Source organism: Panthera onca, chromosome A3 (genome assembly GCF_046562875.1).
Source record: "Panthera onca isolate mPanOnc1 chromosome A3, mPanOnc1 haplotype 2, whole genome shotgun sequence".
In the NCBI taxonomy this organism is placed as follows: domain Eukaryota; kingdom Metazoa; phylum Chordata; class Mammalia; order Carnivora; family Felidae; genus Panthera; species Panthera onca.
In genome coordinates, this window is record NC_138341.1 from 30,323,716 (window position 1) to 30,348,533 (window position 24,818).

The window sequence follows — 24,818 nt, forward strand, 5'->3', positions numbered from 1 at the left end:
TGGATTGATGTATTAAAACAGCCCCTCTGGAAGGTGGCCCTAAAGGGTATTGGGAGAAAGGAAATCCAGCAGGCAGAACTTTGAGCAGTACATTTCATTGTCACTTGGAAAGAGAGCAAGCCAGTGGCTTGAACACACCCAGTGTCTTGCAGGCTAGCTGGAGATGCAGAGATTTGGAAGGAAGAAGATCAGAGGGTTGGTCATAAGCGGTCTGAGGAAAATGGTGTGGGTGAACCCCTTGGACACTATGAGCATATAGTGAATGTTCATCAAAGGCATCTACTACTTCTGAGGAGGCTTTTGAGGAGCAGGTGGCCAGGAAGACTTCTGTGGAGGTCAGTCAGCTTTTCCCCAGCACACCCAGTGCTTGTTCACGATGAATAAGGAGACGACAGCAGTAGCAGGGAATGTGTGAGTTCATCGACGCGAAATTCTCATCAAGGCTCATCTGGCTGCTGAGCACCCAGCAGTCTCCCATCAGGGACCAACTCTGAGGCCCAGTGTCGAGTACCATACCCCAAGGTAGACCAAGCGGCCACTTGGTGGCAGACAGGTTACACAGGAGCCCTTCCATCTGGAGTGCACAGGGATTTGCCCTGTGGGGAGTGAGCATTTATTTCAGGTACGGATTTGCATTTCCTTCCTGCAGTGCTTCTGCCAGCATCATCATTGTTGGATTTTCTGTATACTTGCTCACCATCACGGCCTGTCTTGCTAAGAAACCCGTTTTACAGAAAAATGAGGCAGTATACTGACTGCTGTAGAATTCAGTAGTTTTATTATGAACCTCATCACCCCAAAGCAGCTGGCTGTACAGGGCAGTAGGGTGGAGTATTGAAGGCTCAGGTGCAGCCCCAAGCAGGAGTATACTGAGTGTATACTCCGCTGAGTGTACTGTCCTTCATGGGCAGTGGATGTTCTAAACCAGATTGCTGTTTCTTTCATGGCCAGTACACCTGAACTCAGGAAACAGTAGAAGTGAGAGGGTTGTGTTCCACAATGAAACCTAGTCATGCCCTTGCAAAATAGTGCTTCCTGTTCCTATGGCATTGGGCTGTGTTTCCAGTAGGAGACACATAGTTCCTTGAATAGGAATTTGAAACTGCATCTGGACATTTCAGGTTCATGATGCCATCAGGCCATCAAGGAAATAAGGAAGTTACCAAACCAGCTGGGCTGACTTATGGGAAAATAGTGATGTAGCCACACAACGGAGTTAGAGACAAGCATGTCTTTAACTCAGGAGTTCCTCTTGAGTTCCTTCTAGTAACTCCCTGTTCAATGATACATGTTAGTAGAAATCTACAGCTGTTCAACAAGACAGGACTGTTTAGGGCTCAGATCCTTCAGGATTGAAGGTTTATGTCACCCTACTGGCTGGGAAAATTTCTGAGGGCAAAGAGAATAAGGAATAAGGAATAAGGAAGTAATAAACACCAACTACAGTTTCATGACCTGTTGCATTTTTCTTCCTTGCTTTGTTTTTGTATTAGTAAACTTCTTTTCATTGCTTTTCCCTTTCCTTTTCTATGAGATTTGCTGGTAGTGGTTAATTTTATAAGATAGTCTTCTGGTTAGAGTGTCTTACGGTAGAATTTGTGACTAAAAGAGAAGAGGGAGGAATATCACATAGCCATGGGTATAAAGACTAGGGGCTCGGATAAGCATGTTTTCATTTGAAGAAGGGAATGTGTGCATTAGGTGGGAACATAGTTCTGTTGTCTGCTTGAAAGATTATTAGTGCAAGCAGTGGACTGCACGATATTGTTCATTTTTATTTAGCTTCCAATCTCACTCCTTTCTATGTCTCCCTGTCTCCTGGATTATAAAGTATGGAAAGTTAAAATCACATTGTCCAGATTTTTATGGAATTAAAATTCTGGAGTTCTGCTAATGACTGATGAGCCGTGGTGCAAGATTTGGAAGATGGAAGGAAGGAGAAGGCCATCCTCATGTGATTGAATGAGCTGATGAGCAAACTTCTGTGCTCATGACTCCAGGTGCCCTTGTCAGTTCTCCAAGGGTATGGTGCATCCGTGGCGGCAGCCGTGGTAGAAGCAGTGTCAGTGACAAGGTCCTGAGCTCTGGATGGCAGGTGCAGTGGAAGTCTCCTGGTTTTCATTCTGCCAACCTTTCCGACATATATGCATTCATTTCCCACTGAATCCTTATGCTTGACATACTTATAGTGGTTTCTGTTTCCAGTACTTCCCAAAGAGAAATCTCCCCCAAAATGGAGGCTACACTGAGGGGGTAGAGTTGAGAAGTGAAGGTTGAGAATCAGGCCCTTTTTTGAGCTCTGGATCAAGACTAATCTGAACCAGACCCATCCTAGGCCAGTCAGTTGTAAGACTTCTCCCCTCCTCTTCTTTCTACTATAAACCAGTATGTGTTTGATTTTCTGTTTATTACATCAAAAGGATCCTGACTGATTTATATTCTAAGTAACACTTCTTGGTTTTTTAAAAAAAAGTCCCTTCGTTCATTAATTTATTCAATAAATATTTACTGAGTGCCTACTATGTGCAGCATTGTACTGGATACACGATGATGACATTATGTCCTTAAGTGTTTATATAGAAATTAGTTTCAAAAAGATAGAAAGGAAGCAGCCATTCAGTTGATCTTTATTTTTTTAAGTTTTTAAAAAAGTTTTTTAATGTTTATTTATTTTTGAGAGAGAGTGAGCAGGGAGGGGCAGAGTGAGAGGGAGACACAGAATCCGAAGTGGGCTCCAGAGCCCGATGTGGGGCTCAAACCCACGAACTGTGAGACCATGACCTGAGCCGAAGTTCAACGCTCAACCAACTGAGCCACCCAGGTACCCTTTGAGTTTTTTTTTTTAAGTTTATTTATTTATTTGGTGAGAAAGAGAGAGAATGAGTGGAGGAGGGTCAGAGAGAGAGGGGGACAGAGGATCCAAAGCGGGCTTTGTGCTGACAGCAGAAAGCCTGAGGCGGGGCTCAAACTCACGAACCATGAGATTGTGACCTGAGCCGTAGTTGGACGCTTAACTGACTGAGCCACCCAAGCACCTCTCGGTTGTTCTTTATATACTCTAAATAGTAGCCTTTTATTTAGTAACTTCTTCAAGTCTCTGCCCTGCCATTTTACATTTTTGGGTTTCACTTTCTTAATGACACAGTTTTACTTTTTAAGATTTTTTTTTTTTTTTACTTTTTAAACTACATCCAACCTGGGGCTAGAATTGACAACTCTGAGATCAAGAGTCAGGACTGAGCCAGCCAGACACCCCACAAAGATGTTTAGATTTTAATGTAGCCAAAAACATAAATTGTGTCCTCTTTGTGCTTTCTGTTCCTTCTTTAAGAAATCTCACTCTAGTTATAAAAATATTATCTTGTATTTGCTTCCAAAAAACTAAAGCTTTAACATCTTTTTTAAACATATGGTTGTTTAATTTGCAAGAAATTCATTTTTGTGAGTGATAGAATGTGAGAATCTGATTTTACTTCTTCTGTATCATAACCAATTGTCTTAGTAGCAAATATGGAAGAGTGTAATTTCTTCCTAGATATGCAATGGCAGCCCTGTCCTCTATGGGTCAGTTCAACAGCTCTGTTTTGCTCTATTTGTCTACTCCTGCACCAGTCATGGGGGTCTGGGCATTAAAACCCAAGCCTCTGTTGCTGACAAGTCTCTCAGTAAATGGTGGCTTAATGTCATCTCTGATTATTACTTGGTCTCCTTCTCTGTTCCATCTGTGGTTTTGGGCCCTGATGAGTCCACTTACTCTACTGGGGGCTGAGAAATTCAACTAAAAGAATTTTTAAGAATTTTTATCCAGACTTTCTTGGTGTTCTGAGGGAAGGGTTTTCAGGTTATATAATCCACCATACTACCAGAAATAGTAGTCCTGCAGTCTTTCTCAATGCAGATTTTTTTTAAAAAAAATTTAATATTTATTTATTTTTGAGAGAGGGAGAGAGAGAGACAGAGTGTAAGTGGGGGAGGTGCAGAGAGAGAGAGGGAGACACAGAATCCGAAGCAGGCTCCACGCTCCGAGCTGTCGGCACAGAGCCTGATGCAGGACTCAAACTCACAGACCATGAGATCATGACCTGAGCCGAAGTCAAATGCTTAACTGACTGAGCCATCTAGGCACCCCTCTCAAAGCAATTTTATTTAACTTTTCTATGAACCCTTCTATTCTTCACTGTGACTAGCTATGGTGTAAAGATTAGGGACTGTTGAGAGGGTTCGTCCAAAACTTTCTTTACCTTCTCTCCTAAGTTCCACCTTACTACCTAGGGTTCTGTGGTCGAAAAGCCTTTATGCCAGAATGACACAATCTCTAATATTTAGCTTTGAATTAAAGGTTGTGTTAAATAGACATATAATGCCCCTTGAGAGTGGGGCCTCCACGGGGCTCACTGCAGGGACATACACAGAGTAGATGAGCAGTGAATGCATTTTCCTTGAATTATATGAGGATAGGATTTATTCATCTTAATTCAGTGCAGAGTTGGAATTAAATTCCCCCCAACAGTAAGTCTGAGATAACCACAAGTGCTTTGGTCTGTAGTGAGGGACAGAGGAATTATTCTGGGAGGACAAAAAATTGTGCATCACTGGGAGGCCTGTCTCATCTACACACCATTCAGACACCAATTTACGTGTGTCTCTGATAGTATCTGCTTATGCTCTTATGTGAACCCAGAGCATGAAAGAAGTTACAACCCCAACATGTCACATTAGCAAGAGTATCCCCTTTAGACAGCTAAATGGTCTTTCCTCAAAAAGCAAATGGGTGCCTGGGTGGCTCAGTCGGTTAAGCATCCGACTTCGGCTCAGGTCATGATCTCACAGTTTGTGGGTTTGAGCCCCGCATCGGGTTCTGTGCTGACAGCTCAGAGCCTGGAGCCTGCTTCGGATTCTGTGTCTCGCTCTCTCTCTCCCCCTCCCCCGCTCGTGCTTTCTCTCTCTCTCAAAAATAAATAATAAACATTAAAAAAAGTTTAAAGGGGCACCTAGGTGGCTCAGTCGGTTGGACATCTGACTTCAGCTCTGGTCATGGTCTTGTGGTCTGTGGGTTCGAGCCCCGCATCAGGCTCTGTGCTGACAGTGCGGAGGCTGGAGTCTGCTTCAGATTCTGTGTCTCCCTCTCTCTCTCTGCCCCTTGCCCACTCATGCTCTGTCTCTCTCTCCCTCAAAAATAAACATTAAAAAAAAAAGTTAAAAAGAAAGTGAACAAACAACTCTGCACTCAAAAACTTCAATGTTATCATTATTATTAATGTTTTATTTATTTTTGAGACAGAGAGAGACAGAGCATGAGCAGGGGACGGGCAGAGAGAGTGAGAAGAGGACACAGAATCCGAAGCAGGCTCCAAGCTCTGAGCTGTCAGCACAGAGCCCGACGCGGGGCTAGAACTCACAGACCGCGAGATCATGACCTGAACCGAAGTCAGATGCCCAACCGACTGAGCCACCCAGACGCCCCAATGTTATCATTATTATTAAATTCATATTATGTATATCTAAACGTTGTTTAATTATCATTAGTTGATTATTTGATCAACTTATTTCATTATTTAATAATCATTCAGGAAAAGAAAATACCCATGCCTGCTGAATTGGCAATCGGATGGCAGTAGGATTCCTACTTCAAGGGTGGCAGTAGGATTCATACTTCAACTTTGCTCCTAGGGAAGTGCCTGCCAAGCACTGTTTGAATTTTTCATCCATTTCCTGGTTCTGAGTTTCACTGAACAAATTTTTCCAATCACCAACTTCACCTACAATACACACAAAAATAACAGACCCGGACACCTGTTAGAAGATAGTTTCCTCATTTTTTTTTTTTAGCTATTTATTACATTTTATTTTTATTTTTATTTGAGTATGGTTGGCACACAGTGTTACATTCGTTTCAGGGGTATCACATAGTGGTTCGACAACTAGACACACTATGCTGTGCTTACAAGTATAGCTGCCATCTGTCACCATACAATGCCATTTATAATACCGTTACCTGTGCTGTGCCTTTTAGTCCCATGACTTGTTCCTTACTTAACTGGAAGCCTGTACCTCCTACTTCCCTTCACCCATTTTACCCATCCCCCTATTTCTTCTTGATTTTACCATTTTTTCAGTGCAGCATTTCACTTTGAAATGTGAAATGGAGACATGAAGAAAATTAAGCAGTCTTAAAAATGAATGTAATTGCTCCTGTAAAGTTAATGGTATCCATTGGGGCCTCCCCATCTGTGGCATAGTAGGTGATGTGCTTTCTTTATATCACCGAAGGGACTGTTGGCCTCAGTCATCTCCTAGCCCCACCCCTGTCTCAACACTTGAGATCTAAAATGCCACTATCTGAGAGTCATTCTTTTTTCCCCCTCTGTAAAGTCTTTTAAATACCTTACCCCTTGAGAAGTTATCATTTTACAACAGGTTTTGGTTAAGACCTCAGATGCTGGTAATTTTGTAAAAAGTTACTACTTTGCCTAAGATTAGGATATGTTTTTCTTATTCCTTTTAAAAACAAAGGAAGTTGCTTCTTTCTTTAGAATCTTTTGGTGATTTGGGTTGAAGTTGCAAGTTCCTTGTTGCATAGCCATTGAAATGTATGTTTATAAAGAAGGAAAATGACAAGGAAGTGCTTGGATGTATGAAGGGAATAACATAAAACACAATGCTGTTTACAAATGTCATCCACTATAAAAAACATCACAGAATGAGGCTGGAAGAAATATGCCAAAAAGTTAAACTTGCCTCTGGTGGGAGAAATGTGAATAATTTTTAACGCTCTTGCACATTTACCTGTGCCTTCTGAATTTTTGCAAAGAATATTGTAAAATACTTAAGTTACCGCTTTATTTTAGAATTTTTCTGTTCTGAATAGTGCGTGATTAACGCCTGGGTGTTTCAGTTGGTTGAGCGTCCGACTTTGGTTCAGGTCATGATCTTGCAGGTTTGTGAGTTTGAGCCCTGTGTTGGGCTCCATGCTGGCAGCTCAGAGCCTGGGGCCTGCTTGGGATTCTGTGTCTCCCTCTTTCTCTGCCCCTCCCCTGCTCGCTCTCTCTCTCTCTCTCTCAAAAATAAACATTAAAAAAAATTTTTTAAAAAGCAATATAAAGAGAAGTTCTATTTTCTTCCCCCTCCTTTAAAGCTAATCAAGCAAGGCATAAAAATCAGGGGTAAAGTCAGGAATCAAGCCCAAGCTAGATTTACATTCAATGTTCCATTCACAGTGGGTATTTTATTTTATTTTATTTTATTTTATTTTTTAACATTTATTTATTTTTGAGACAGAGAGAGACAGAGCATGAACGGGGGAGGGGCAGAGAGAGAGGGAGACACAGAATCGGAAGTAGGCTCCAGGCTCTGAGCCATCAGCCCAGAGCCCGACGCGGGGCTCGAACTCACGGACCGCGAGATCGTGACCTGAGCCGAAGTCGGACGCTCAACCGACTGAGCCACCCAGGCGCCCCCACAGTGGGTATTTTAGATGGGTCTTCATTTGATAAAGTAAAGTGGAGTAGACTCAAGTAAACCTACGTTCAAATCCTGACTCCATCGATCATTAGCTTTGTGGCAATGGACAAATTAATTTCCCTGAGCTTTGGTGCCCACATTTATAAAATTAAGGAATTCATGAATTTTTTTGCTGTAAAATTTATGCCTAGGAAAAGGTCTAACACATAGTGCTGCCTCTAAATCATGTTATACTATATATATATATATATATATAATATATATATAATTTTAAAAATTATATATATATAATTTTATAAATTATATATATATAATTAAAAAATTATATATATATAATTTATAAAATTATATATATATAATTTATAAAATTATATATATATATAATTTATAAAATTATATATATTATATATATATATATAATTTAAAAAAACTGGTAATACCTAACCTATATTATCATAAACTGTCATAAGAAGTTAGATTGCCTTTAAAAAAATCACAGTTCTCAACCAACAGGGCAGTAAGAGGTGGCCAATGAGGTATAAAGAAGTCACTGATGAGGCTTCCCACAAAGTTCTTTAAAGGGGCCTCACTCAGCTAACATGCGATTCTGTATCTTGCTATTCCCTGTTTATTTTAAAAATATAGAATCCTTTAGTTTTAATGTAATGGTGGAGCTCTGGCTGTTGTCCTGCCATCACATACTGGCAAGCAGAAAGGTACAAGGAACTTAGTACTCTAAAAGATACTTTAGATATTGTGGAACTCACTCAGTCTACTTCTGTGGAATTAGTACACAGTAGAAGTATACTACTCAGTGGAACTCAGTCTACTTTGAACTCACTGTGTCCAAACTTATTAAGGGAGAAACAAGAAAATCCTGTCTTAACTGAAGATAAAAGTATTTGGATTGGGGCACCTGTGTGGCTCAGTTGGTTAAGTGTCTGCCTTCCGCTTAGATCATGATCTCATGGTTCGTGGGTTCAAGCCCCACATCTGGCTTAGTGCTGACAGCTCAGAGCCTGGAGCCTGCTTTGGATTTGGGGTCTCCCGCTCTCTCTGCCCCTCCCCTGCTGGTGCTCTGTCCGTCTCTCTTGTCTCTCAAAAATAAATATACATTAAAAAAATTATAAAAATAAAGTATTTGGATTGCCTGTTACATGCAAACCAATGGATGTCCCAGAAACAAATGCGACTTTACCTCTGCGGAACAGGAAGGGCCCAACGGCACCGTGTGTTTCCTGGGACTTTGCTCGCATTGCTTGGAAGGTACTCTGGGCTGAGATGGTTTGGATCTGCTCCCCGGTTAAAGAGAATCCAAAGAACTCAGCAATTTGTTTTATTCCAGCGGTCAGGTTCTGAAAACAACATTTTCAAGGATAAACTTCTTTCTATGGGAATTGTGCCCGAGCAAAGACAGGTTTCTTAGCCAGAATGGATTTACTAAGCCTACCTCTCCAACTCACCTTTTCATCTCTCTCTTTAGACTTTCTTTGATACTTCTGTATCAATATTTCAGATAGCCCTACAAAATATTCTGTATTGTTTTTCCTTTGTAGTTTCAATGGGTGACTCTTACTAAACTCCTCAGGATACAAATAATGATAGCAAGCATTAAGTAGTAGGTCTTATCTAAGATGCTACTCATTTTATTAAAAAGCACCAGTCTAGGGGCACCTGGGTGGCTCAGTCGATTAAGCATCCGACTTTGGCTCAGGTTATGATCTCCCAGTTTGTGAGCAAGGCTTGCATCGGGCTGTGTGCTGACAGCTCAGAGCCTGGAGCTTGTTTCAGAATCTGTATCTACCCCTCTCTCTCTGCTTCTCCCTGACTCTTGCTGTCTCTCTCTCAAAAATAAACATTAAAAGAAATAATAAAAAAAAGCACCAGTCTAAATGAGCTGAGGAAATCAATGTATTTGTACATGCCCATTCCAATTCTCTTTTCTTCTGAATCCTATTTATAGCTAATGTTTAATTCTATCCAGAAAGTCTAATTTTTAGAATCCTGAAAACTAGAAGGAATCTTGAAATTAATCTTGTCTAAATACCCTTGTAACCAGTATCCCTACCAATGAAGATTCATAATCTTCTAGAACAGTTTCTTAAACTGTATTCTACAAAACACTAATTTACTTCAAGGTGGCTATAGATGTTTTGTGAAAAAAGAAAAAAAAAGAAAAGAAAAGGAGAGTGAAGGGTGAGGTCAAGTAAGTTTGGAATCCTTTTGGTTAAATAAAGAGAAGTTTGTTTTGTTTTTCCTACAGGATTTCTCACTCTTGAGTATGTCAGCTTGCAATGTGAATGTCCCAAAAGACCCACAGTCCCCAAATCAGTTTGAATAGGCAACCTCCAAGCAAGAATTATTAACATCTGGGCAACATGGCATTCCATGGAACACAAGTTTCAGAAACATCATTGTAGACTAGAAGGATAAAAGACTAAATTAGTATGTTCTCTCATGTTACATAAATGCACTCGAGAAACAGAAGGGATGGATTCATTCATACTTCCCTTTGATAAGAATGTCAGAGGAGACTGGTGTTAATAACCCAATTCCTCTAGAAAGCATTTGGCACGCTCCCTTTTTAACATACTTTCTCCACTGGAGTCCAGGACTCTGGCTTCCCTCCTGCCTCATTAGCCCCTCCTCCGTCTCCTTTGCTGGTTCCTCCTGTTTCCCAAACAGTCTATATGGGGGACTCTAGGGCTCAGTTCTTGGTCTCCTTCTCTTCCCTATGTATATACTTACGTACATGTAAGTATGTAATCTCATGGCTTTAAATGCCATCTATGTGCCAAATTTATATATACAGCCCAGCACTCTCTCCATTCAACACGTTTATAGTCAACTTGACCTCTCCATTTGGATGACTAATAAACATCTCAGACTAAGCATGTGCAAAGCCAAACCCCTGATCTTTCCCACAATCTCACTTCACCTGCTGGCATCTCGTACTCAAGGGACAATTCAGTCCTCTCAGTTGGTCAGGCCAATGATATTGGAGTCTTATTTGACTTCATTTTTCTCTCACTGCTCTTTCTCCCATCCAATCCAGCAGCAAATCCTAATAGCTCTTCTTCAACAAATATTCAGAATTTAACTACTTATTACTTCCATTGCCACTTCTGGTCTAAGCCACAATCTTCCTTTGCCTGGACTACTATAGTACGCTCCTCATGGGTTTCTCTACACAATCTTTTCTTCTCTCTAGTACGTTTTCATACACCAACCAGAATGAACCTGTTAAAAACACAACTCCTATCACTTTTCTGCTCGAATCCCATAATGGTTTTCTATTTCACTCAGAGTGAAGGCCAAAGTAATTTCAATGGCTGGCCACATTATTCCCCTCACTCCTCTCTACCCCACTCCCTTGCCTCTGTTCTCATTGGTTAATCTCCCCTGGTTCACCCCTACTGACCCAGCCACATCCGCCTCCTTCATATCACTTAACCATACCAGGAACACTCCTACCTCAGGGCGTTTGCTCCAGTTGGTTCTGTATGCCTGGAAAATTCTTATTCCAGTTACCTACTCTGCTTACTCTCTCATCTTCTTTAGATCTTTGCTCAAATCACGTCCATTCCATGAGGTTTCTACCAGCTATCTTATATGGGGATTTGTCCAACATCCCAATTCCCTACCCCAGACATTTCCAGTTTTCCTTAATCAATTATACCATTTCTTTTTTCTCACATATTATAAACATTTTTAAAATGTTATATTTATTGTTTTTCTCTCTCCCTGCCTCTTCCAGCTAGAAGGTAAGCTTCTCCAGGGCAGTGAATTTTGTCTTGTCTGTTCACTGATGTATCACAAGGGCCTAGAACAATGCTGGGCAGCACTAAATGTTCATGAATGGGGGAGGGGAAGAAAAAAAAAAGAGGTTAGAGTGGGAGACAGCCAAAGCATAAGAGACTCTTAAAAACTGCGAGCAAACTGAGGGTTGATGGGGGTGGGAGGGAGGGGAGGGTAGGTGACGGGTATTGAGGGCATCTTTTGGGATGAGCACTGGGTGTTGTATGGAAACCAATTTGACAATAAATTTCATATATTAAAAAAATAAATAAATGTTCATGAATACCAATTTAAAAAATAACATTATATGGAAAAATCAATTCATAGCCAAATGCATGTTCATTTCCATCTCAGTTGAAACCTACTTATTATTTCTGCCATTCTTAAGTTGGACTATCTATCACAGAAGGAAAATAAAGCAGCCACTGTTAGTAATAAGTTGCTAAGCATTATTTTATTTCTGTTAAATAAACAACCTAAGCCCCTTTGCACTGTTTTTTGTTTTTTTTTTTCCCTAGCATTGTACCACAAATCTGGAATATTTATTTTTTTAATTGAATACAATATTTGTTCACACAACCAGACATTAAAAGTAGGTTCTCTATGTGATATTTTATAATAAATCTTGCTATAGAATGTCAATAATCAAAATCTTACCTTTTTCAGGTCTTCATATAATATGAACTTAACATTTTCATCATCAAGATGTTTGTTCCAGTTAATGGCAAAATCAAAATAGCTTCCCCAGGAAACTAAAAATATAAGGAAAAAATTCTTAGGGAATTTCAAATAATTGAGGTTAAAATTATAGATGGTTAATTTATGCTTTAAAATATAAACTATATATGTGTGTGTGTATATGCTCAGACAAGATGTTTGTATGTCATTATAAATCCCTGCTCCAGAAGAACTGGCATACGGCCATTCCTGTGTCAGATTTCTATTCATTTTATTATTTTCATAAACAATAACTAAGCAAGTTGCAAACGTGGTTTGATAAAAACTACCAGACATTCATGAATATTTAGGTGAATAAAATGATTCAGAAATAGTGAAAGGTACACGAAAAACGACAGATAGTACCAGAAAGAAAAGAAATGATGAGACAGATGTTTTCTCAATCAGCATTGTCCAATAGAAATTTAATGAAAGCCACATCTGTAAATTTTAAAAAATGCTTTTTTATTTATTTTTGAGAGAGAGAGAAAGCAGAAGCAAGGGAGGGACAGAGATAAAGGGAGACAGGATCCAAAGCAGGATCTGTGCTGAGAGCACAGAGCCTGGTTTGCGGCTCGAACTCATGAACCGAAAGATCATGACCTGAGCCAGAGTCAGAGGCTTAACTGACTGAACCACCCCAGCATCCCCCCACCACATCTGTAATTTTAAATATTCCAATAACCACATTAAGAAAGGCAAAAAGAGGGGCGCCTGGGTGGCTTGGTCGGTTAAGCGTCCGACTTCGGCTCAGGTCATGATCTCACGGTCCGTGAGTTCGAGCCCCGCGTCGGGCTCTGTGCTGACAGCTCAGAGCCTGGAGCCTGCTTCAGATTCTGTGTCTCCCTCTCTCTCTGACCCTCCCCCGTTCATGTTCTGTCTCTCTCTGTCTCAAAAATAAATAAACATTAAAAAAAAAATTAAAAAAATCATATGTCTTGCTCAACATCACCCCAGTGTGAGTGATTTGAACCTGAATTTAAATTCAAGCTCTGCTACTTAGTGGCTGTGTGAGCTTTTTATGCCTCTATTTCCATCTTTACAAAAGGGGACAAGTATAGTATTTGTCCCCATGGGGTTCTTAAGAGAAATGGAAATTTTGGGGAGCATCTGGGTGGCTTAGTCGGTTAAGCGTCCAACTCTTGGTTTCGGTTCAGGTCATGATTTCATGGTTCGTGTATTCGAGTCCCTCATCGGGCTCCACGCTGACAGCACAGAGCCTGCCTGGGATTCTCTCTCTCCATCTCTCTCTGCCCCTCCTCTGCTCTCTGTCTCTCAAAATAAATAAACTTAAAAAAAAAAAAATGAAATGTTAAAATGTACGTGAGAGATAGTATATAGTGCCTGGCATGTAGTAATTGCTCAGTAAGTGGTAACTATTCTATCTAATATTAATTACTAATATATAATAATAAGTGATGAAGCCAATCCAGTCCTCTCATTGCAAATCCTGCATGTTTTCCAGTACATTGAGCTTCCTTTATAACTTGAACGTAACAAAGCGTGCAAAGCAGAAACTTTGTACCACTTAGTGAGTGGTTTCCAGACAAACAAAACTTTGATCGTGGTGCTTCATAAGCACCTTCTGTACACTCCCCCCCCCCCCATCCCAGTACTTAATCTGTGCTTAGGAGCCAATACTGTACCCAGTGGCCATGCATGTGGGGCGTGGCGTTGCTGTGCTGGTCACCCTTAGAAGTGGTCCTCTTTGGGCGCCTGGGTGTCTCAGTCGGTTAAACATCCCACTCTCGATTTCAGCTCAGGTCATGATCTCACAGTTTCATGTGTTTAAGTCCCACATCGGTCTCTGCATTGACAGTGCAGAGCCTGCTTGGGATTCTCCCTCTCTCTCTGCCCCTCCCACACTTGCGCTGCTCTGTCTCTCTCAAAATAATAAATAAGTCCATGAGCAAATAAATAAATAAATAAATAAATAAATAAATAAACAAATAAATAAATAAAACTTTAAAAAAACATGTTAGGATGAGCACTGGGTGTTGTATGTAAGCGATGAACCATGGGAATCTACCCCCAGAACCAAGAGCAGACTGTACACGCTGTTTGTTAGCCAATAAAATAAAATAAAAGTGGTTCTCTTAGAGTGACCTGTCAACAACTTCTCAAGGATCATGTGGCATTAACTCTGCCTTCTATGACACTGCCAAGACTGAAAAGAGTCACCAACTAAAGGAGGCATCTTTAATCTCTGGCCATTATACCCATGGAAGTAGAGTCACTGGGACTTACAAGCAGTGGGACCACTGGCAAGTGTTTTAACTTTTTGGACTGGTTTTCTCATCTGTGCAAGGGGCTGGAAATACTTTATTCATAGTTTGTTATAGTCTTAAATGAAATCATGCACATACAACACCTCCTTTAGTACATTGGAGCATCATTAGGCACTTACAAGAGTTTTTTTTTAAGTAATCTCTACACCCAATGTGGGGCTCGAACTCACAACCCCAAGATCAAGGGTTGCGTGCTCTATTGACTGAGCCAGCCCGAAGCCTCAGTAGGCACTGAGGCTTCAGTGCACTACAAAATTGCGGTTATCAATAACCAGAGGTAAAACATCAACATGGTCTAACATAGCCTTTTCCTTTCTGGCAAACAAATATCTTAGATGTGTTTGCTCAATGTCATGGTTTTATCTCTCTCTCTCTCTCTCTTTTTTTTTTTTTTTTTTAATCATTGTGTTATATAGAGACTTAGGGGAAATTAACCAGAGATGCTTTTCTACATGACTCCGTATAGGCCTCTTGGTCCTATGTCTGTTCTATGGCCACCTCATAGGCAACATGTAAATTGCCCAAATTATTTTTAAAAACAGTAGTGTATTATTGTTTGATGTGCAGAACTAGTGGTGCTATAAAACTTCATTAAAGTTTCATTAAAAGCAACTTTTTGGCGGGCGCCTGGGTGGCTCAGTCAGTTGAGCGAACGACTTCGGCTCAGGTCACGATCTCGCGGTCCGTGAGCTTGAGCCCCGCTTCAGGCTCTGTGCTGACAGCTCAGAGCCTGGAGCCTGTTTCAGATTCTGTGTCTCCCTCTCTCTGACCCTCCCCCGTTCATGCTCTGTCTCTCTCTGTCTCAAAAATAAATAAACGTTAAAAAAAAATTTTAAATAAAAGCAACTTTTTGGTTCCTGGATCCTCCCTAGTCTTCTTTCTTTACCTTAAAATACATTTGATTTTTTGTACTTTTGTGGTCCTCTGTCAAAGTAAGAATTCCTTCACCAACAGCCATACCTTGGCCTTTCATGAACTGTCTGAAGAATTCATCCCAGGAGCCATAGCTTGGAATATCAGGGACATTGTTGTGGAAATGGAAAAAAGATACTGCTGTATCTTTAGGGTTTCGAAATATCACCAATATCTAGAAAGAGAAAATTAAGTTAATTTATTCAGGTCTATATTTTGAACTTTGGAAAAGTGAAGGGGTGAACAATATTATTGTGTAATCTTGTATACGACATGATTTTGTTAACATACAGAGAAATTGAAGAAGCGGGGGTGGCAGATGGGGAAGTCTGGGGAGAGGGAAGAGAAAAGAAGAAAAAGCAGACTGATGTTGTAGCAGAGAACTTTTGTTAATGAACTTAGACATTAAGAAGGCATGTGTAGAAGATATGAAAAAAGCAAGGTGCCTGGGTGGCTTAGTCGGTTAAGTGTCTGACTCTTGAGTTCGGCTTAGGTCACAATCTCATGGTTTGTGGGATCAAGCCCCAAGCCAGGTTCTGCACTGACAGTGCAGAGCCGGCTTGAGATTCTCTCTCTCTCTCTCTCTCTCTCTCTCTCTCTCTCTGCCCCTCCCCCAGCTAGCATGTGTTCATGCGTGAGCAGTGCACACACTCTCTCTCTTTCTCAAAATAAATAAATAAACGTTAAAAAAAAAAAAAAAAAGAAGATACCAAAAAGGAAAAAAGGGCAAGCTCATTAGAATAGTCATAAGGGCATGATCTGGAAGGGTAAACCACAAAGTAAAAATTGCAAAATAATATTAAAGAAAAAGTAATATTAAGGACAATGAAAATAATGTTCAGAGTTTGGTCAGCGAAGATCAAACAATGATAAGAGGAGCCAAAGCACCTATAGTTATGTTTGCAGGACATGAAGTTTGCTATTATACGTGAAATTCAGAAATAAAATTGCTTCAGACCTCACATAAATAATGCTCACCAGAAAGAACAAAAAAACACAACTTCTCATTTTCCTATCGCATTCTTTTGTTAAACTCTCTAAATATCTTAGTGGGATTCTGGAATCTATTCACTATAAAACAGATTTTAAAATATGTTCAATTCTAGGTATATGTTTTATATCCTAGCTGAAAATGCATTCACTTTGAGCACAATAGCAAATATATTTGAAGAAAGAACAGAAGAAATGCTAAATCACACGTTTCATTTCTCAAAATTCTATGATAAGATGCAGACTTCATCACATAGCTCAGAAAGGCAATATCTAGACATTAAAAACTTCAAACTGAAATACGAGTAGGGAGGGACACTCACCTTGGCTTTATTCTTGAAGATGGACCCAGGTAATTTGTCATAATGGAGATGAGTTGCCAGAATCCTTGGGGATGGAAACTGTTTCATTCTCTTAAAAACAGACATGGTAAAGTAAAAGCATGTATGTCTTATGGTGAATTGCTCTTAAGTGTAGTATCTGAATGGTAGTTCCAAGTATCACTACTGTGCCTTTTCTATTTCCCCCTCCAGTTTTTAAAAATTTATTTCTGTTTTCTTAATTTGTGGGGATGAGGAATGGAGAAAGTCATAAATAATTTAAATCATCCTTCTGGACCGCCTTATAGGGTTTGGCTTACCATTTTGGAGGGGTCTTTTTTTTGAAAATTTTACCTCTTCTACAATCACACTAAATTCTTTTTAGAATTGACTCTTTGCAGCTCATAATTTGTGATCTATTCTGTCTTCATTTGGCTCTCTTCTATAGTCAAGGTCTTTACCAGAAATATTCAAGTTTTTCCATAGGTCTCCCAAACCCACTTTTAATATCTAGACTTTTTTTTTGCCAACAAAATTCCATGCAATCAAATATCCTAACAGAACCTGGAAGTGCACAGTCACTTGAATATCTGAGAAATATTTTACTAGAAAAATTCTTGTCAATGTAAGACTCAGTGATTGATTCTTTGTGTGTGTGTGTGTGTGTGTGTGTGTGTGTGTGTGTGTGTCTGCTTCTACTGATAATTTAAAAAATGAAGTTACCTGTTTAATCTGCCAGCGTTAAGGGTTTTAGTACGTTATATGGGCTAAAGCCTCGAGTTTCATTTCCACACTTGTAGAGGTCACTCGCAGCTGGGGCACATTATTTCAAGTGGTAAAATGATATTTAGACGTTTATAGCCAATGTTTCTGTAGAAACTTAGTGGACATCAGACACCAGCTCATGTCATGATCTTGCAGTCCATGAGTTGGAGCCCCGCCTTGGGTTCTGTGCTGACAGCTCAGAGCCTGGAGCCTGCTTCAGATTCTGTGTCTCCCCCTCTCTCTCTACCCCTCCCCTGTGCGCTCTCTCTCTCTCTCTCTCTCTCTCTCAAAAATAAAATAAACATAAAAATTTTTGAAAAAAAGAAGGAAACTTAGTGGACATCTCAACTCAAGCAAGAGCCAAAAAAAAAAAAAAAAAGGAAAAAAAAAACACCTGAGATTTTAAAAATAAAAAACCAATTTAAGTCAATGATATGGGTTCCAGTGGCAATTAATAGTCATAATACTTGAGGGGCATCTGGGTGGCTCAGTCGGTTAAGCTCAGATCATGATCTCACAGTTTGTGAGTTTGAGCCCTGCATCTGGCTCTGGGCTGACAGCTCAGAGACTAGAGCCTGCTTTGGATCCTCTGTGTCCTCTCTCTGCCTCTCCCTTGCTTGCACTCTCTCTCAAAAATAAATAAACATTAAAAAAGAAGAGAATAGAGTAGTCGTAATACTTGATTTACATCAAATTTCCCTAATTTTTAGTTTTGAACATCACTTTTACATTCGTTCACAGCAATCCCCTCAGGTGGATATTATAACCCCCATTTTAGAGATTAACAAATGACTTTGAGGTTTTAAGGGCTTTGTGCAAAATCGCACAGATGGTAATTTTCAGATTAAGTTATAGAATGCAGTTTCCACTGCACTGCATGGCCAAAAATCACAAAAAGACATATGAGAAATGGTAAAGTTCCTAATAGGATTAAAGAAATATCCAGGGAGAAAACGGGAAATAACTGTAACAAAACTGATGTGTCAACGAAAATGTGTGATGGGGCCAAACTATAAGCAATGTAAAGACTGGATATAGACATATTTTAAGAAAATACATGTATTTAATTTTATTTATTTTTGTAAGTAATCTCTATGCCCAATGTGGGGCTCAAACCCACAACCCGGAGATCAAGAGCTCACATGGGGCACCTGGGTAGCTCAGTCTGTTGAGCATCCGACTCTTGGTTTTGGCTCAGGTCAAGATCTCACAGTTTGTGGGTCTGAGCCCCTCATTGGGCTCTGTGCTGAGGCACGGAGCCTGCCTGGGATTCTCCATCTCCCTCTCTCTTCCCCTCCCCTGCTCATGCACTCTCCCTCTCTCTCTCAAAGTAAATAAATAAATTTTAAAAATTATAAATAAAAGGGGAGTTGGAGGGGAGCCTGGCTGGCTCAGTCAGAGCATGCAACTCTTCATCTCCAGATCGTGAATCTGAGTCCCAATTCGGATGTAGAGTTTACTTTAGAAAAAATTGGAGGGGCACCTGGGTGGCTCAGCTGGTTAAGTGTCTGACTTCGGCTCAGGTCATGATCTCACGAGTTCGAATTCGTGAGTTCAAGCCCTGCATCGGGCTCTGTGCTGACAGCTCGGAGCCTGGAGCCTGCTTCGGATTCTGTGTCTCCCTCTTTCTCTCTCTGCCCCTCCCCCGCTTATGCTGCGTCTCATTCTGTCTCTCAAAAATGAAATTTTAAATAAAAATTACTTGGGGCGCCTGGGTGGCGCAGTCGGTTAAGCGTCCGACTTCAGCCAGGTCACGATCTCGCGGTCCGTGAGTTCGAGCCCCGCGTCAGGCTCTGGGCTGATGGCTCGGAGCCTGGAGCCTGTTTCCGATTCTGTGTCTCCCTCTCTCTCTGCCCCTCCCCCGTTCATGCTCTGTCTCTCTCTGTCCCAAAAATAAATAAAAAACGTTGAAAAAAAAATTTTTTTAAATAAAAATTACGTTTTAAAAAAAGTTGGAAAGCTAGAGAAATGTTAGCATAAATTTTAAAAGTGATGATACACACCCTCTTTAGAAAAAAGGTTATGCAGTGGCCCGGAAAGGAGAAATCAATGGGGCTTTTCATTAGCCCGTTCATCTCTACCTAGGAAAGTTTCTTAAAACTCCTGTCCCCACGTCCTGAGCTGGTCCTGACCTCCCACCTCTGGGCCCTGCTGTGGCTGCTAGGCCTCTGCTTCCTCCTGATGTTGCAACCCACCAGATCCAGGATGCACGCTTAGCTTCCCACTCCAGCCCAGCCCCAAGTCCCTGAATACCTTACCTGCCTGTGTTTTTCTGTTACTTTAACCCAATCCATGGAAATGGGCTTCCTTCCCCCTAGGATCTAACTTTTCAGTTTGTATTTGTCATCATGCCATGTGTCTCTGTCGTTTTCCAGAAACCCCTTCGTCAGTCCCGATCCAGTGACTTAATTCTCAGTAACTGAGTTCTTCTGTCTGCTTGTTGGGAGTCCTGGCAGTAAGCATCTCTGGAAGTTTTGCTGAGACTGTAGTCCGCCCCCCACCAAATGCGTTTCTGGCGGGGCTGGGGCTGGCCCTCCTCCCACCTGTCCTGTCCAGGCACTGAAGTCTTGAGGCAGATCCTTCCTCCCTCCCTGTCCTTGCCTTTCCTGCCTGGGAACAGAACTTTCTGTCTCACACCCAAGCCTCACCTGGTTATATTGGTAGTGGGAGCAATAATGTGTAGTAAAGTGAATTAGAACAGGTAAGGGGGTGCCTGGGTGGCTCAATCGGTTAAGTGTCCAACTCTTCATTTTGGGTCAGGTCATGATCTCACAGTTTGTGAGATCGAGCCCTGCATCGGGCTCTGTGGTGATAGCATGGAGCCTGCTTGGTGTTCTCTATTTCTCTCTGGCCTTTCCTTGCTCATGCATGCTCTCTCTCTCTCTCTCCCTGAAAATAAATAAATAAACATTAAAAAAAAAAAAAAAAAAAAGAACCTTAGGGTGCCTGGGTGGCTCAGTCGGTTAAGCGTCTGACTTCGGCTCAGGTCATGATCTCATAGCTTGTGAGTTCTAGCCCCGCGTCAGGCTCTGTGCTGACAGCTCAGAGCCTGGAGCCTGCTTCGGATTCTGTCTCCCTCTCTCACTCTGCACCTCCCCTGCTTGCACTCTGTCCCTCTCTGTCTCTCTCAAAAATAAAAATTAAAAAAAAAAAGAACCTTTATGCATATCAGTGGCTTACTCTCTCAGCTACTACCCTTTCCCATCCCCCCACACACCAGAGACATCACTGATACAGGGACACCAAAGATAGTGTCTTATTAGGAAAAGACTGGGGGGTGCTGACATAAACTGAAAGCAGAATGATCCAGGCTTTAGAGGAACCCTTCTCTTGCCATCCCACCAAGTTTCTGTCTTCAGAGAGAAAGTTTTTATGGTTTTAATTTTTTTGAAGAGATCTTATTTTTTAAGTAATCTTTACACCCAACATGGGGCTTGATCGTACAAACCTAAGATCAAGAGTAGCATGCTTTACTGACTAAGCCAGCCAGGTGCCCCTCATTTTAATTTTTTTCTTCAGGTTTCTCGGCTTACTTTCCCTCCTAGTTCTCTTTAATAAGTAGGCTGTCTATATTGTGCAGAGGTTAAGAAGCTCAAATTGGACAATTTGGGTTCAAATCATGGCCCTGACATTTATAAGCCCCTTGACCTTGGGCAAGTCTTTGACGGTTTGATCTTTTGAGAAACGGTGATGAGGTTTTTTTGCCCTGAAATGAGACAATCCTTGAAAGGTGCTGGGCTTAGATGGTACGCACAAAATAAGTTGCAATGATTATTAGTGTTAGTACTTTCTGAACCCAAAACTAAAAAAATCCCCCAAATGGAAGAAGTCTTTCTATGATAATTTACTATAAGTTTAAAGGCTGTTTTGTACTAACCTGATATTTTTCTGGGTCCCCACATTCAAGAATTGGAAATTCTGGATATTCATACTTTTTGTTAGATTCAGCAAATATTAACTCACTAATGATATGTAGAATCCAATTTGAACCTATAAGAAAAATCAGAGAATCAAAGCTCATTAAAAGAATCTTGGTATAGCAAACGCATGTTACTTGTGCATATACATCATAAAAATTAAAATCTATAGCCACTCTGTGGTGTGTACAATTGGTTCTTCTGCATTTGAAATAAACTGGGCTATGGAAAGAAATAGAGTTTTGTGGAAAATAGAACGTACTTACATTAATATAAATTCAGGTTACCTTATTTTTCAGATTTCTCTTTTAACAAGAGGCAATTCTTCTTAAATCTACAATATGTTCCTTATAGAACAATGTTATGTTATAGAAATGATTGTTTATTATATATCACATATTATTGTACCTTGCATTAGTAAATATTTTCTTTGAAAAAAAATTTTTAATGTTTATTTTTGAGAGAGAGACAGACAGACAGAGCCTAAGCAGGGGGCAGGGGGGCAGAGAGAGTGGGAGACACAGAATATGAAGCAGGCTCCAGGTTCTGAGCTGTCAGTGCAGAGCCCCAATGCGGGGCTTGAACCCACGAACCGTAAGATCATGACCTGAGTCAAAGTCAGATGCTTAACTGACTGAGCCACCCAGGTGCCCCAGTGAATATTTTCTTAAAAAGTATATATAATTTTGAATTTATAAAAACTCAGCATCAAATAATAGAAAGAAAAATATCAAATAAAGATGACTTTAGTAAACACTTAGAGATGAAATAACAGTTTAAAAAATCAGATTGTGTAAAATAGGGATTTAGATTCTGTTTTTTTTTTTAAATGTATTTATTTATTTTGAGAGGAAAAGAGAGGGAGAGAGAGAGAGAGAGAGAGAGAGAGAGAGAGAGCTCATGGGGGAGGGGCAGAGAGAAAGGGAGAGAAAGAATCCCAAGCAGGCTCTGTGCTGACAGCGCTGAGCCCCATGCAGGGCTCGACCCCACGAACCATGAGATCATGACCTGATCTGAAATCAAGAGTCAGATGCCTGACTATGTCACCCTGGTGCCCCACAGATTCTTAATTTATCCTCCATTGATGAATGACCATTGTAACACTGGTTTGAGAAGCTGGAGGATTGATGATGTTTGATCCTGAAAAATAATTACGTGGAAATCATCATATACATTATAGACATGGCCATGCTCCTCAGTCAAAAACCAAGATGAAAATCTTTCCTGCTCTCAGTGGCCGATGGCAAATGGACTTTCTTGCATTTCTCTTTCTGGTTGCTAGCCCCACCATGCCTCCCTTTCTGCATCCATCATCCTTCCCTCAGACCCCAGGATTTCTAAATCTAGCAGTTCTGGTTATTGATTTCACAAGCTATGTTCTTAACCATCTTGGTCGTCCTCCTCCCTGACTTCTGGCCAGCTTCATTCGGAGAGGAACCGCCTTCCTCCCACCTTTGCCTTGCACCCTGCCCAACCTACTCCTTATGAAAAAGCGCCCTTGTAGAAAATGACTTGTTATTTACCACACTTTGGATAAGATGCAAGCACTATGTCATCGCTTCTGGCTTCAAAGGTGTCCAAGGCCTGGAAAGTTTCTGAAGTGCACATGGTGATGGGGTACGGAATCCCCTGGTGGGTGAAAAACAAGCGAGAAAGTGCAGTTTCTTTTGATTTTTCCAGAGCTTCATCAATGTAGTCAATGAATTTCGACTTGTTGGCCATGCTGGCTCTCTGCTAATGAACCTGTTCTGTGGTTGTCCGGCGGCAGCCATCGCTTTTAAAGGAGTTTTTCAGGAGGTGGAATAAAGGACTCCTCCCATTCACATGAGAAACAAGTCATTTCATTCTCACCCCTTCCTCCCCCCACCTGCCTGTTTGCACGCCCACCTCTGACAAAAGGCAAACCACAGGTGCAAAAACAGGCTGAGGATCAGGGAGTATTACCCCAGGGGTTGATTATATTACCATTATGGACAATCCTCCCAAGGAAAGGAAGAGTGGAATCTCCGATCAGACGATAATAGATAATAACTATCTAGCAAATAGTTCTTCAATTGAATCAGACATACAATTTTCCATCACCGAATTGAGGAAATTTTAGAAGTCAGCAGAACATATCTTACTGAGGCAGGTAGTACACGTAGGGGAGCAACTTTCAATCTCCGTTTTACAGAGGGAAAAAAGAGCTGACCAAAGAGGGTTCCCAGTTGGATAGGGTTCTGGGTTTCACTTTATTTATAATAATGTCTTTTTAAAATGTTGGTAAAAAGGTAGAATTGGAATGTCCAACTGTCTTACTATTTTTGTATTTCCTTATATAACAATGGGATGCTATTCACTGTAGGTGGGAAGGTGATGTATTTCAGAATCTCCCTCCCCACCCCCTCCCCGCCAAAAAGGGAGGTAAGACTGGACTCCCTGCCAAGCTGCTTAGTGGGATTGTCCCTTACCTTATAAAGAGTCTTTGTTTACCTGGGGAAGGTAGAATTTAAGGTATTAATTCAAATACTGCTGTTGTCCTTAGCTTGCTTCTTAGTGAGTAAAATGTTAAAAAAAGACAATATGCCTGGATCCTGTTTTGACACTAATGCCTGTAATTATAGGAGGATTTGGAGGACTGTTTGGACTTCGTAATGTGAGCTCTGATTCTTCTTAGTCTCCCTAGGCTCAGGGCAAATGGTCAGTCTTACAGTTCTACCTCCTTGACTCTGTTTTATCTGCAAGATTTTATTTTTTAAAGTATTCTCTACACCCAATGTGGGGCTTGAACTCACAACTCCAAGATCAAGAGTCGCATGCTCCATTGACTGAGCCCGCCAGGTGCCCCCCTACTTGACTCTTAAGTGTCTACATGCATGATGCAGGGAAACAGCATGAATGATTGTAAAATAACCTAGATTATATGCTCGTGTGCACTGGTGTGCTTTTGAGTGCGGGTAGGCCTCAGGTTCTGTGCAACCCCAGCTTCCATTTAGCTCCTGGATCCACCTAGGCTGGAGATAAGTGGTGGGGGACCTCTCAGACGGCACTGCCCAGGCTTGGTTCACGCTCCTTGGTGGGAGCAGCACAGAAGGTTTGTTCAAAGCTCCTTTTCTTGAGATTACACACATTGCTCCCTCTTTAAAAAAAAAATTTTTTTTTAATGTTTATTTATTTTTGAGAGAGAGAGAGAGAGACAGATTGTGAGCAGGGGAGGGACAGAGAGAGAGGGAGACACAGAATCTGAAGCAGACTCCAGGCTCTGTCTGAGCTGTCAGCACAGAGCCTGACACATGGCTCAAACTCACAAACCACAAGATCATGACCTGAGCGGAAGTTGGATACGTAACTGACTGAGCCACCCAGGTGCCCCGAGACATTGTTCCCTCTTAACTTCTTTTCTTTTTATTTTTTTCTCTAGGCTAAGGACTTACACCAGATGACAGAGAGAGACAGAATTCTGGAAAGAGAGATTGAGAAAACAGGTGACAAAAAATGTCTAGGGTGATTGAACTCAAGTCTGGTTAGTAAAGCAAGCAAGTGAGGATCAAGAAGCATATGTGCCCATTGGCCGCAGGCTGATTTTTAGGGGCAGGTAAATCGGCCCCTCCTGTGCCATCCCTCCCTTTATGGAGTGGGATGCCCCTTCAGGATTAAATTGTGCTTTTTTT

At 41.0% G+C, this 24,818-nt stretch overlaps 1 protein-coding gene and 1 long non-coding RNA gene across 2 annotated transcripts in view; one reads left to right on the forward strand and one right to left on the reverse strand.

Moving 5' to 3' along the window:
* The window catches only part of LOC144615960 (uncharacterized), a 426,549-nt gene that overhangs the window by 393,002 nt on the left and 8,729 nt on the right, over nt 1-24,818 (forward strand). The window lies entirely within an intron of this gene.
* Nucleotides 5,589-24,292, reverse strand: SULT6B1 (sulfotransferase family 6B member 1). The gene is made up of 7 exons (XM_060652732.3): nt 22,692-24,292; nt 21,129-21,241; nt 16,490-16,579; nt 15,225-15,351; nt 11,917-12,011; nt 8,660-8,816; nt 5,589-5,759 (listed from the first exon to the last, which is right to left on the reverse strand). The coding sequence occupies exons 1-7, from the start codon at nt 22,888-22,890 to the stop codon at nt 5,629-5,631; spliced, it is 912 nt and encodes a 303-aa protein (XP_060508715.1). The 5' UTR covers nt 22,891-24,292; the 3' UTR covers nt 5,589-5,628.

What these genes read in the sequence shown, in the direction of transcription:
- SULT6B1 (XM_060652732.3), bottom strand. Translation starts at nt 22,890, where the DNA reads ATGGCCAACAAGTCGAAATTCATTGACTACATTGATGAAGCTCTGGAA. An exon ending in ACAGTTCATGAAAGGCCAAG is followed by an intron (nt 12,012 to 15,224) that starts GTATGGCTGTTG and finishes TTATATTTTTAG; the next exon opens with TTTCCTGGGGAAGCTATTTT. An exon ending in TATATGAAGACCTGAAAAAG is followed by an intron (nt 8,817 to 11,916) that starts GTAAGATTTTGA and finishes TGTTGTTTTCAG; the next exon opens with AACCTGACCGCTGGAATAAA.